At 39.7% G+C, this 12,684-nt stretch overlaps 1 protein-coding gene across 1 annotated transcript; it reads left to right on the top strand.

The window, feature by feature from the left end:
- Positions 1–2,424: 2,424 nt before the first annotated feature.
- LOC143407519 (gamma-crystallin A) lies at positions 2,425–5,209 on the top strand. The gene is made up of 3 exons (XM_076866831.2): positions 2,425–2,433; positions 2,534–2,776; positions 4,898–5,209. The coding sequence occupies exons 1-3, from the start codon at positions 2,425–2,427 to the stop codon at positions 5,207–5,209; spliced, it is 564 nt and encodes a 187-aa protein (XP_076722946.2).
- The last annotated feature ends 7,475 nt before the right edge of the window (positions 5,210–12,684 follow it).

Below are 12,684 nucleotides of genomic sequence, written 5' to 3' on the forward strand. Positions count from 1 at the left end.
TCTTATGCTACTTTATTATGACTAAAAGACTTGGAGAATTCAGAATACCTAATATTTCTATGTCAGGCTGGCTTTGTAGCACATTTTACAAATATGTAGTATTGAGTATCGCACAGTAGTACAGTAGGAGGCAGTTTTCCAGTATTAATGCAAAATAAAATTAATCTATCCTTGATTGACTTAGCTATGTCCTAAAATGAAAAATATTTAAAATTGCATCAATATAGTTTTTTGTTTGTCTGTTTGTTTTGGTATTGGGGATTGAACCCAGGACCACTTCATCTCTGAGCTGCATTTTTTGCATTTTGATTTTTTTTTTTTTTTAATTTTGAGACAGGGTCTCACTAACACACTCAGGGTCTGGTTAAGTTGCTGAGGCTGGTCTCAAACTTGCAATCCTCCTGCTTCAACTTCCTAAGTCACTAGGATTACAGGCATGCGCCATCACATTCAGCTTCTCATCAATATAGTTGTGGTTTGGTTTGGTTTTGTTTTAGAGAGAGAGAGAGAGAGAGAATTTTTTAATATTTTTATTTTTTTTAGTTTTCAGCAGACACAACACTTTGTATGTGGTGCTGAGGATCGAACCCAGGCCGCACGCATGCCAGGCAAGTGCGCTACCGCTTGAGCCACATCCCCAGCCCTCATCAATATAGTTTTAAAAGAAAAATGGATGCAAGTTTTCTCTCAGTAGAATATAAGAACTACTAGGAAAAGAAAATGTTCTGTTCTTTCAGTACTTTTTCAAAATGCCGACTAGGCACATGGTTTAGCCTGTCAAGATTTGTAAAGACAGTTGGATCAAATGAATATCAGTACAGATCATACCTTTCTCAAGGTTTGGGTATGCCAATTTTCTGAAGAATAGTTTCCTTGGCATGTGCAAAAGCACATGTGGGGTTTTTTGACTGAAAATGGTGATGTTTCCATGTGGGCTTGTGGCTGAAGCGTCCAAACCAGCCTTTGCACACTGGATCTGATTGTAGTTGTTTTTGAGATTTACCAGGAGACTTGCAACATTAGGAGGGAGAAAGGAGTGGGAATTGGCAACCTGTAGTCACTGTAGACACTGTTATGGGACTAGCCTAGGACTTTGTACAGATTATTATTTTTTTTTAATCTAGCTCTGCTAGTTATGAGAAAAGATCTTTTCTTTGTGGCTATTTCTGTCTCTCCTTTTGCAGTCTGCATACTGGCTGTAAGTGTTGCCTGAGGGTTTTTGCAAATAGCATTGTGAATGTGCTGCTAGCCATAGGTAGATATCTTTCTGGAGTCCCTCCATTGGTCTGAAGCACGAAGGTGTTTGATTTCATCACACCACATACACAGGGGATGGGATGACAAAGGACCATCTGAGGTTTGGGGCATCCTCAATCCCTGCATATCTGAGGAGTGCTTCCAAACATGTCAATTGGCAGCAATGGAGAAAGCTCCTCAGGCAGTCACCTGGACTCAATGAAACAGTAACACAAGCAAATCAAAACATGAATTTTAAAAACAAAAAGCAACCCTAGAAGAAGGGCGGTGACAGAAGGGGAGTGAGGTTTTTTGACTGAAAATGGTGATGTTTCCATGTGGGTTTACTGTCCTGCTCTTTGAGTGTCTCAGACTCTTGGGAGATAGCTTTATTTTTAGCTTGAGAAGTGTTTATTCTCATGACAAAACATATCTATTTCCAAAAGTGCTTTTCACCATTAACTCAAATTCATACATTTAAAAACTAATGTGACTATTTTTATCACATGAAATTGCAATATAGGTTTATGATAGAAACTAAGGAAATAGAAAGCAGCAAAAGAAAAAAAAACATAAAACTGAAACCTATAATCTTTCCATTCATCCATAACCATGATTGACATTTTAGTATATACACAGTTCTAATCTTTTTATCCTAAACATGCTAAAGTTTTTAAAAATCAAAACCATATTATGCTGATGAAGAAATGCAATTGTCTTTTGATTAAAGGATATTTTAAGATCTTTTGTTTCCCCTTTGCACTTCAAGTCCTTCGGGAGTTCATATGATTTCCGGTGAGCTCCCTCGGATGGAACCACCAACCTCCATCTCAGCAGTTTCTATAGGCAAACTGCAAAATGCTGGGCATGTAATGTATTTCTAGAGAGCTGCATAGGATGAGAAGTGCGCCCTTTGTCTCCAAGGTCATAATGGCTCTGCTGACTTTAATTCCTTTCACTGGAGCTAGTGAGGACGACTCGAAAATGCCAGAGAGAATGAGAGCCCCCTGCCCCATGATCCCAAATGAAAAAAAGAGAGAACACAGAAATCCCCTTACGCTTTACCCCCACGTCGTTTTTGTGTTGTTCTTGCCAACACAGCAGCCATCCTGCTATATATATATATATATATCAGCTGCCACACTTGTCCCCATCACACTGGACGCTGATCATTCGCTCTCCACAACTATGGGGAAGGTGAGCCAATCCAAGTGTCATACCGTGTCTATCAAGTGTCTACTCTGTGGGGGATGTTCCTTCAGGCTGACCATGTGCTGTCACCTTGTTCCCACTGCAGATCACTTTCTACGAGGACCGGGGCTTCCAGGGCCGCTGCTACGAGTGCACCAGCGACTGCCCCAACCTGCAGACCTACTTCAGCCGCTGCAACTCCATCCGCGTGGACAGCGGCAGCTGGATGCTCTACGAGCAGCCCAACTACCAGGGCTACCAGTACTTCCTGCGGCAGGGGGACTACCCCTCCTACCAACAGTGGATGGGCTTCGATGACTCCATCCGCTCCTGCCGCGTGATTCCTTATGTGAGTCGTGCTTCCACCTGACTGATGTGAGAGGTCAGCTCCTATCAGTTGTTTGTTCCCAATAATGTACTAGAGTTCGCTGTAAAGACAGCAAGATCATCCCACCTTCAAATATTTAAAAAAAAAAAAAAAAAAAAAAAAAAATATATATATATATATATATATATATATATATATATATCCTGTAATCTATATTTTTCTTCTTTAAGGACCTCAACATTACTTTGGAGCATAAGAAATTATGACCTTTAAAAATAAAATTGGCTGAATAGAGATATAGGACACCCATTCATAAAAAGAAGGAAATTCTGTCATGTGTAAAGACGTGGATGAACCTAGAGGACCTTATGTTAAGTGAAATAAACCAGACACAGAAAAACAAATGCCTGTAATCTCACTCGGAAGTGATATCTTAAAACATTGATCTCATAGAGAGGAGAATGGTGGTACTAGAAGCTAGGGCAGTTGGTAAGGAGGGAAGGTTTGGGGACATGTTGTTCCAAGGATGTATAATCATAATAATCACACGTAGGAAGAGTAAGTCTAGAAATCTATTGTACACTTGATGATTACAGTTAATGACTATATATTGCATTCTCTCTCTCTCTCTTTTTTTTTTTTTTTCACTAGGGATTGAACCCAGGAGCGCTTTACCACTGAACTACATCCACAGCCCTTCTAATTTTTTATTTTGAGGCAGGGTCTCCCTAAGTTGCTTAGGGATTCGAACTTGCAATCCTCCTGCCTCCGCCTCCCATGTTGCAGGATTACGGGCATGCACCATCATGCCCAATTATATATTGTCTTCTTAAGTGCTAAGACAGTGGATATTAAGTGCTTTCACCACAAAAATGATAACCATGTGTTGATACCCATATATATTAGCTAGCTTTAACCATTCCACAATGTATACATTATACGCTTAAAAGCATCACTTCGTGCATGATAAATATTACAAATTTACCTGTCAATTCAAAAATAAATAAACTTTAAAAATAAATCTAAAGTTGAAAGCATCTAGGCAATCCCTAATTTAAAAAAAAAAAAAAAAAACCATCTTGCTCAGTCAAGAATAAAGCCCACACAGGTAATTCTTTTTTAATGATAAAAAGTTAACCACCCATGCAAGAGCAATGTAGGTAGAACATCTCTGATTGTACCGCTGGTTCTCTTCACTACTCTCCATGACGCACTGATCCAGAACCTAGAACGCTGTGTTTCGTCACCTGTGGCTTTCAAGTGATCATCATCAAATAGTTTCTTAAAATGAAAGAGACAGAAAATTGATTAGGATTTCATGGGTCTTGGTTCTCACCAAAGTGCTGCTTCATGTTTCTTAGTCACATGAAACATGTTTATACTTTGTGATGTCACCAAATCATGTGGCATGGCAAAGAGATTCAAGAATAGAAAGAGGCCCTGGATTCAATTTCCAGTGCTGCCAATAAACAAACAAACAAAAGAACAAATAAACAAATAAATAAAATTTAAGCTAGAAAAATTTTCAGATGCACAAAGAGATAAAAATAAGCAGAAACCCAAATTGTACAAATCACTTGGCCAAATATCCTTTGAAGAGACGTGTGGAACAGAGTAAATAGGAATCACTGTATATCATGAGTGCAAAATGGAACCTTAAAACAAGCTGGATAGGACCCAGCTCTATGGGGCTGAAATGCAAATGGGAGTTAAAATTCTATCTGCAGACACATTGATCAGGGCTGTGGAGAGTGGCTACTTAGGGGAGTGGCTACTTACAAGGGAAAAACACTACTATTCCCTGTGTTTCAATGCTAGTTTTTGTTTTGTTTTGTGGTGCTGGGGATTGAACCCAGGGGTTTAGTGCATGCAAGGCAAGCACTCTACCAACTAAGCTAAATCCCCAGCCCTCAATGCTAGTTTCTTCTGCAAGATCTCCAGTTCATTGGTCAGGTCAGCTTTATTTTAATACTCTTCCTAATTTGTTAGAACAATAACACAAGGAGTAGAATTAGGAAGAAACTTTTTAGATGATTGTCGGAAAAGCTCATTTCATGAAAATAAAAGGCTGACTGTGTCAGTATTGTTTGCACCACACATATGTGCCGTTCATTTTTGTTCTTTTGTTGATTATCACAACAGACCAGCTCGCCCAGGATAAGGCTGTATGAGAGAAGTGACTACAGAGGCCTGGTGTCTGAGCTCACAGAAGACTGCTCCTGTATCCACAATCGCTACCATCTCAACAAGATCTACTCCATCCATGTGTTGGAGGGCTGCTGGGTCCTCTACAAGATGCCCAACTACAGGGGGCAGCAGTACCTGCTCAGGCCAGGAGACTACAGGTGCTACCACGACTGGGGCACAATGGACGCCAAAGTCGGCTCTCTGAGATGGGTCATCCATTTGTATGAAGCAGTGCTTTTCTTTATGATCCACATAGAGATGCAATAAATAAACTTTTTTTTCTGGCACTAAGTGGCTCTTGCTTATCATTAAGTAATAATTGAATTGTAAATACTCAGTGACTCCTAGACAACTTACCTGACCCTGAAAGGTGTTTTGAATATCCACTTAATTCCTGTTGGTCAGGCATACATTCCTGTCTGGGGAGAAGGCAGATTGTTCCCACCTTCCTACAGTCTGAAGGAGAGAGGAAAGATTAATATAATGAACAACTATTAGAACCCACAGAGAGAAGAAAATGCGTAATCTACTGTGGCTGGCACACCAAACACAAGAGATTGCTGAGGGCAAGGGTGGCTGATGTCTCAAACAAGACTAGTCAAGAAAAGATGCATAAAGACAGGGTTTTAAGTAGAATTTTCCCAAGCAGAGAAGGGCAAGACTACATGATTAGATCATCATAATAAGAAAAGTGCTAAACAAGAATTAAATAGCCTAGTTTCTTATGCAGTCTCTACTACTAATTAGTAGAGTGACCAACTCAGCCCAGTTTCCCTGGGACTCTCCCAGTTTAAGCGCCAAAGGTCTTTGGACCCTCAGTTTCAGGGAAACTACTGTGATTAGTTACCCTATTTCTAGCTTATCCCTTTGAGCAAGTCACTTCTTATCTGCTTTGTGTCTAATTCACTTTATGGAAAATAACAACTGATAATAAATGCCCACCTCACTAAATCCCAAAATGGGAAAAGATTGTGAATACAATTTAAATTATCATATCAGTGCAAATGTAAGGAATCTGTATGTCCTTAGTGTTCCCTCAAATTCAACAGCACCATATGGTTATCATTAGTTTGGATGCCACTGTGAATTTGTATTGAGATGCAATTATCAAAGACTCAGTTGTATAGCATAAGGTTTAAATATGTGCTACTGTGCCTGTCATGGAATTTCTTCTCACTCAGTAGAGCAGCTCTCCTGGAATATTTCCAAGTCATATATCTGATCAGATTCTAAAGTTGACAATATATAAAGAACTTTTACAACTCAACAACAAAACTAGAATGACCCAATTTAAAAAACGGGCCAAGTATTTGAATATACATTTTTCCAAAGAAGACATATAAATAGCCAACAAACAAATGAAAAAGATGCTCAAAATCATTAGTTATTAGGGAAAAAGCTAATCAAAAGTACAATGGGATACTACTTAATGTCTATCAGGGTGTCTATAATAATCTTTTTAAATCTTCAAAACAGAAAATCCCTAGTGTTGGTGATAATGTGGAAAAATTGGAAACTTCATAAATCATAAATGTGGGAATGTAAAATGGTATAGTCTCTGTGGAAAATGATTTGGAAGTTTCTCAAAAAGTTAAACTTACATTTATCCTATGACCCAGCAATTCTACCCTGGTATATAACCAAAGGAATTGAAAATAGATATTCAAACAAAAATTTATGGCATAAGTCCTCATAGTAGCACAATTCACAATAACCAAAAGATGGAAACAACCCAAATATCCAAATATCAATGGATTTTTATATAAACAAAATGTGATATATGTATAAAATGAAATATTATTTGGCCATAAAAAGGAATGTAGCATTAACACATGCTACAATATAAATGGACCTGAAAAACATTATGTTGAGTTAAAGAAACAATACCATATATTATGCATAATAATATAAGACCATAATATAATATAAGACCATATATTATGCAATTCCATTTATAGGAAATACTCAGGGCAAGCAGATCTACAGAGATAACAGGTAGATCAATGGTTCCTGAACTCTATTTTAACAAAAAAGAAAACCTAGCTACCATGTTTCACTGAAAATAATTTGATTAACTTCAAGTTTTGTTTTAATCTGGCTGAATGAAAGATTTAGAAAACTGCATTTTGTCTGATAAAACTCAGTAGACCACATGTTTCCTCCTCTATAAAAGGAGGGGTTTGGACAAGATAAGCTCTAGTTTTCCTTCCAGCTCCAACACTTCAGACTCCATTCAGTTTTGAGGGGAGTTATACCAATGGTTCAAGGTGGGCTTGGAAGCCTACCTAGAGGATGTATGGACTTGAGCAAGTTATTTATCCTCCCTAGCCCCAGTTTTCCTACTCTCATCTTCCCATGAGGAATAAATGAAATACCCCTGTAAGTGCTAGCATGCAGTGGAGGCTTAGTATGTTGGAGTTATAACTCCATTGGTTTTGCTAAAGTTGTGCTATGTACATGGACATGCTGTATACACAGATATTGTAAGGACAAACATCAGAGTAAATGAGTCTTTTTCCAGAATATTTCCCTACTTTAAAGGGATTTGAAATTCTCAGTGTCCTTTTGACAGTTACCTATTACTGCTGCCTTAGCAGTCTACACACAAATGGATGAACCAAGAATTGCAGAGCCCTTTACAACTGGTTAAATGCTGAGATCTTACAGTGAGCCTGAAGAAATCAATCAGTTGGTCAAAATGCTGAAGTTTACTGGAACTCCTGTAAGGACCAAAGATTCTCATGATAGATAGGCTATTGGTGTGCTTGGGCTTGTGGAAATTAAAACAACAAAACAAAACATGGCATTGGACCTGATATGAGAAGTGTATAATTTAAGAAGATATAAGACAGGCACAATTGAAAGTATAACATCTAAAACAAGTCACTTGTATATGGAAAGACAATTAATTTAGGCCTTGGGGCACACAGGCATGAGTTCAATTCTTGCATCCTCCATTCATTATCTACGCATATTTTTATGGATTCGTCTCTCCATGGTGATCATACTGCAGTTAGGCTTGGTCAGTCATGGCCCCTGGACTAGACTGGGTACTTCAGAGAGCTTCATTCTGGCCTCCTCCAGCTGAACTCTTATCCATAGACAGGAGCTGTGTCCACATCTCTCCTCCAAAACCATACTCCTTATACTGGGAGCTCCAGAATTGCCTTCATTTAGACTGAACCTCACTCCCAAGACTTCAGATTGAGTCTTCATCAGGACTATCCTGCTGAGGACCCTTGTAGCCAAGGGGCAGCTATTGGGGGTATGGGATGTGGATGGAGCTCAGATTTGTGAGGATTGGAAAGAAAAGCGTAATCCATGGAGGGAGAGGAGGGTTCTGAAAATGCTACAGGAGAACGCAGATTTTAAACTAAAACATTTGCACATGAGTTGAGGAGGGAGGGAAATAAACCACTAAGGCTTCTAAAAGGACTCAGGTAAATTTGATATGTCCTAAATGATTTTAGGTTTAGAAGAACCCAGGGTTATATCTGTTTGTTTGTTTGTTTTTGCAGTGCTGAGGATGGAACCCAGGACCTTGCCCATGCCAGACAGGTGCTCCACCTATCACTCAGCTACAGCTACACTCCCAGCCATTGCAAATTTTAATTTGAGACAGGATCTTTGCTGCTTAGTCTGACCTAAAAATTGCAATCCTTCTGCCTCATCACTCACCTTCTTAACCAGCTGCTGGGATTATGGGTATGTACCTGGTTGAAGCCAGGGTTGTATTAGATTGATTCAAATATTTTGATGTGAAAATTTCTTATTTGAAGTATAAGTTCCTAAAGGATCTTAAATGGATTTAATTTTTTCTGATTTATAAAAAGGCCTATCTTTTTAAGACTGAGTTCTGTACTTATTTTTAAAGGAAACAAATTACATATATGTATATGTGTGTGTGTGTGTGTGTGTGTGTGTGTGTGTAACTTTAGTTTTATATATATATAAAACTTTAGTGTTATATTCAGTATTCAACTATTTGTGATAAAAAGGACTCAAATGATCTTCAGTCTCTTAATCTACCTCATGCTCTAGGACAGTGGGGGTGGAGGTCGCTGACAATACAAAGAGTTATAATAAAGCCTGTCTTGCGGCCTTGACCCCTTCATCTTCTAAAATGCAAGAAACTGAGAATTTCTTTCATTTCCCTTCACAAAAATGCTACTGAACTTTTTTACTTCCTTTTTTTTTCCTTTCCATTTTCATTCTCTCAGCCCATCTCTCCTGTCTATTAACTTCTGAGACCTTAACACAATAGGCCTGATTATGCTCTGGCCCATTTCAAAGCCCTCCACTTCCCAGGGAAGCCTCCACTCTGTCTACACAGCTGGCCAGTCTTCCCAGGTCCCCAGTGACAGGACAGAACCAGCAGTGTGGTAGGGGGTGAGCAGGAGAAAGCTCGTGTTGGGACATGAATGTAGTGTCTGGTCTTTGGACACCCACATGAATGACCTCATGTGGGGGAGTCGGTTTTTTTCCAGATTGGGACAGCAATCATTATTGGTTTAACTGTCATTCATGTGTCCAGGGCTCCATTCACACATCCTATTAATTAGTAAGTAGTTATAGGGAATGGAGAAGTGTGGCATGGCGCTTATCCTGGGCTCATAAACCTGATAAAGAGACTGGGAAAGGAGACACCTTACAAGAAAGACAATGCTTAAGGGCTGTGTTGAATTGTAATGAGGTAATGGAAGACATGAAATGGAAGGGAGAGAGGAGGAAGGGCCAGTTTTGGAAAGAGATTTCCTAGGAAGTGGGGTCTGGACTGCTGTGAAGACTGGGAGGGAGGTGGTCAACTTCAGAGACAGTGAAGATGTTCTAGTCTTTGGGAACAGCCTTCCATATGCCCAAATCATCACAGATGCTCTGGGGGAAAAGAGGAGGAGGAGGAGGAGGAGGAGGAGGAATAATAATCTCCCTGGTTAGCCCTTCTGGACTACCAAAATTTAAAACAAATATAGTTTTCAGGTGAGTTTTGTCTATGCCCACTATTTCTCTTCTTAGCCATAAACATTCAATTAAACAGTAAAAGGGAGGACATTTTTCCTGACTTGTTATTTATATATTGACCTTCCTTTTCTAAATTGTTTCAAAGACTTCAAAGCATTTGGAATGGATTAGGTATCAGGGATTAATCAGGGACACCCTGAGCCACATCCCTAGCCCCCCCCCACCACTTTTTTTTTTTTTTTGAGACAAGTTCTTGCTAACTTGCTCAGGGCCTCGATTCAGGCTGGATTTGAACATGTGATCCTCCTTCCTCAGTTTCCTGAGCTGCTAGGATCGCAGACATGCGCCACCATGAAGCATTTTAATAAAAGTATCACAGCTACAAGGTAATGAATAGCAAAACAGAAAAAAGGAAGAGGATGAGAGGGAGAAGGAGAGGAAGAAGGAGAAGGAGGAGAAAACTGCATTACTAGTATGAAAAAAAAAGGGAGAAGTTTGCTGCTAGGCAAATCAGGTCAAATCATCTGAAAGACCTGATAAAATCTCTCACATACACACACACACACACACCAAGCACACACATCTACACCTCCATTATAGCTGATGAATAAAACTGGCTTCTGCACCATAGTCCGACAGCCACAGTGAGGTGATTTTAGGACAGGGCTGGCCGTGAACTCATGGTTATGTGTTCATTCTTAGGAGGATTTCCCTGACTATTGGCATGTTCCATTGCACTAACTCCTGTGAATGCAGCAGCCACCACTCCAACCTGCAGTCCTGCAGCAATGTGGTCACACAGGTGGACTATCAGAGCTGGATGCTCTGTGATGAGGCAGGTACATTGACCACCCGGTGCAGGAAGACTTCAATGACTCCATCCTCTCTAAATGCACAGAGATGTTACACCTCCCTTTGAAAACGACTCAAAATCACACAGAAACACAGAGTCATCATTTGATTGTGATATCAAAATTACCAAACAGAAAATTGAATCAATTAAATCAGTTTCTGAATACTGTGTGTGAAATTATCCCTTGATCACATTAATCTCCATACCATAGGCAAAAATATAGATACTATGACACCAAAGACCAGAAACGCAAACATATTATTAATTAATGTTCAAAGGTATGAATACGCACCTATAGCATTTATTAAAATATTAACAAAGACTCTCTTTGACCAATATTTCAGTCAGTCTTCTCTGAGTCCTCAACCTGACTAGATCTAAACTTGGAATTTCCTCTCTATCCTGGTAGAATCTGGTTTGAGCAAGAATCCTGCTAAGTTAATTTAGTGACCATCTCCCATCCCTGGTAACTGCCCACCCTGGCCTGCCTTCAGTAATAATACTGTAAAGTCAATTTAGCCAGAAATCCAGACATTCTGATGATTTTGGACTTAGTCATATGAAGCCAACTTCTCCCCAAACTCTTGAACCAACATCTTATTTCTAGATATCCCATTTCTTAATGTTTCCTCTTAGTGATTTTCCGTCCACTGACTTCCACCATGTTTCTTGGTTACAAATCTCCGCATGGCCAAGCTGGAGATGAAACTGAAAACAATCTCTCTTCCCCACTGCAAAACCCCATTTCCATGGTCTCTATACCTATCTCCAAAGTCTGCCTTAACACCTTTGGCAAATGTTGTGAATGATTTTTTTCTTTATCAATACATCTGATTCCATATTTTGGTCATTGGTATTATTTCACCATTTACTATGTGCTTCCAAATCCAATATTTTGTTTGATTTTTCATTGTCACTCTTATTCTATAAAAGGGGAAACTGAGGCTTAAGGAAGTTAATCTTTGTCTTTCCAAAGATTATATGAGCAATAACAGAAACTGCAAAAGTGTGCATGGATGTGTGTAGACATTGCCCAACTAAATGTGTGCTCAACAAATAATGCCTATTCAACAATTTCACAGTATTGTTAGTATTGCAATGAAAACAATTAAAAAGCTCTGGAGGAAGGAGTGTGAAAGCAAAGCCATGGGGCAGTCAGTCAGGGTAGGTCATTCCAGTTGGTGTCATTTGCAAGTGCTGGGTGCCCCACCAAGCCAATTATGCAGTCCCCCAAAGCATCATTCACACCTCCTACTCTACCCAGCTCAAGTCCCTCATGCTCCAACATAAGAAGCTGCCTGCAAGACTGAGAGGACTTGAGTGTAGGCCTCTGGTTGAAGCCTGGACATTCTCACGATTTTACATTTATTTGCTGAAGCTAACGCTTGAAATTCTTGAGCCAATATTTTATTTCTAGATATTTTTATGTGATGCTTGGTATGGTTTAATTGTTTACCCCAGGGCTCCTTAAAGACTGCTACTGGTTGTTCAAGAGGTTGGAGTAAATTCTACAATGTCACATGATACAGGCTAGGAATGGGCCAGAGCCAGCCTATTACCACCTCCTCCCATGCTTTTCCATCCCATAGAGAGCCAGGTCAGAACCTGGGTATGGATACTGTGGGAGTTCTGTTTAGGGACATCTATCCACTAGGAATTTCACTTTTTATAATAGTCTATCATGAGTCACGGGGGGATATACAAGCTGCTTAGTTGGGGCTTGGGAGGCGGTGGTTATCAGCTATTTACAGGGGTTCTCTAGAAATACCAGCTGCCCGGCATCTGGAAGCTATAGAGTGGATGAGATTCTTGGGGCCTATCAGGTATTAGGGTCCTTGCCCCTGCCAGGAGAGTAAACCTGGAGTCGCATGAGAACTGGGGAGAAAGTAGCTACCTCACTGTACACACCAAGGAGAAAGCCCAGGTTCAT

This window comes from Callospermophilus lateralis, chromosome 9 (genome assembly GCF_048772815.1).
Source record: "Callospermophilus lateralis isolate mCalLat2 chromosome 9, mCalLat2.hap1, whole genome shotgun sequence".
NCBI lineage: Eukaryota > Metazoa > Chordata > Mammalia > Rodentia > Sciuridae > Callospermophilus > Callospermophilus lateralis.

What these genes read in the sequence shown, in the direction of transcription:
- LOC143407519 (XM_076866831.2), top strand. An exon ending in CCTGCCGCGTGATTCCTTAT is followed by an intron (nt 2,777 to 4,897) that starts GTGAGTCGTGCT and finishes TTATCACAACAG; the next exon opens with ACCAGCTCGCCCAGGATAAG.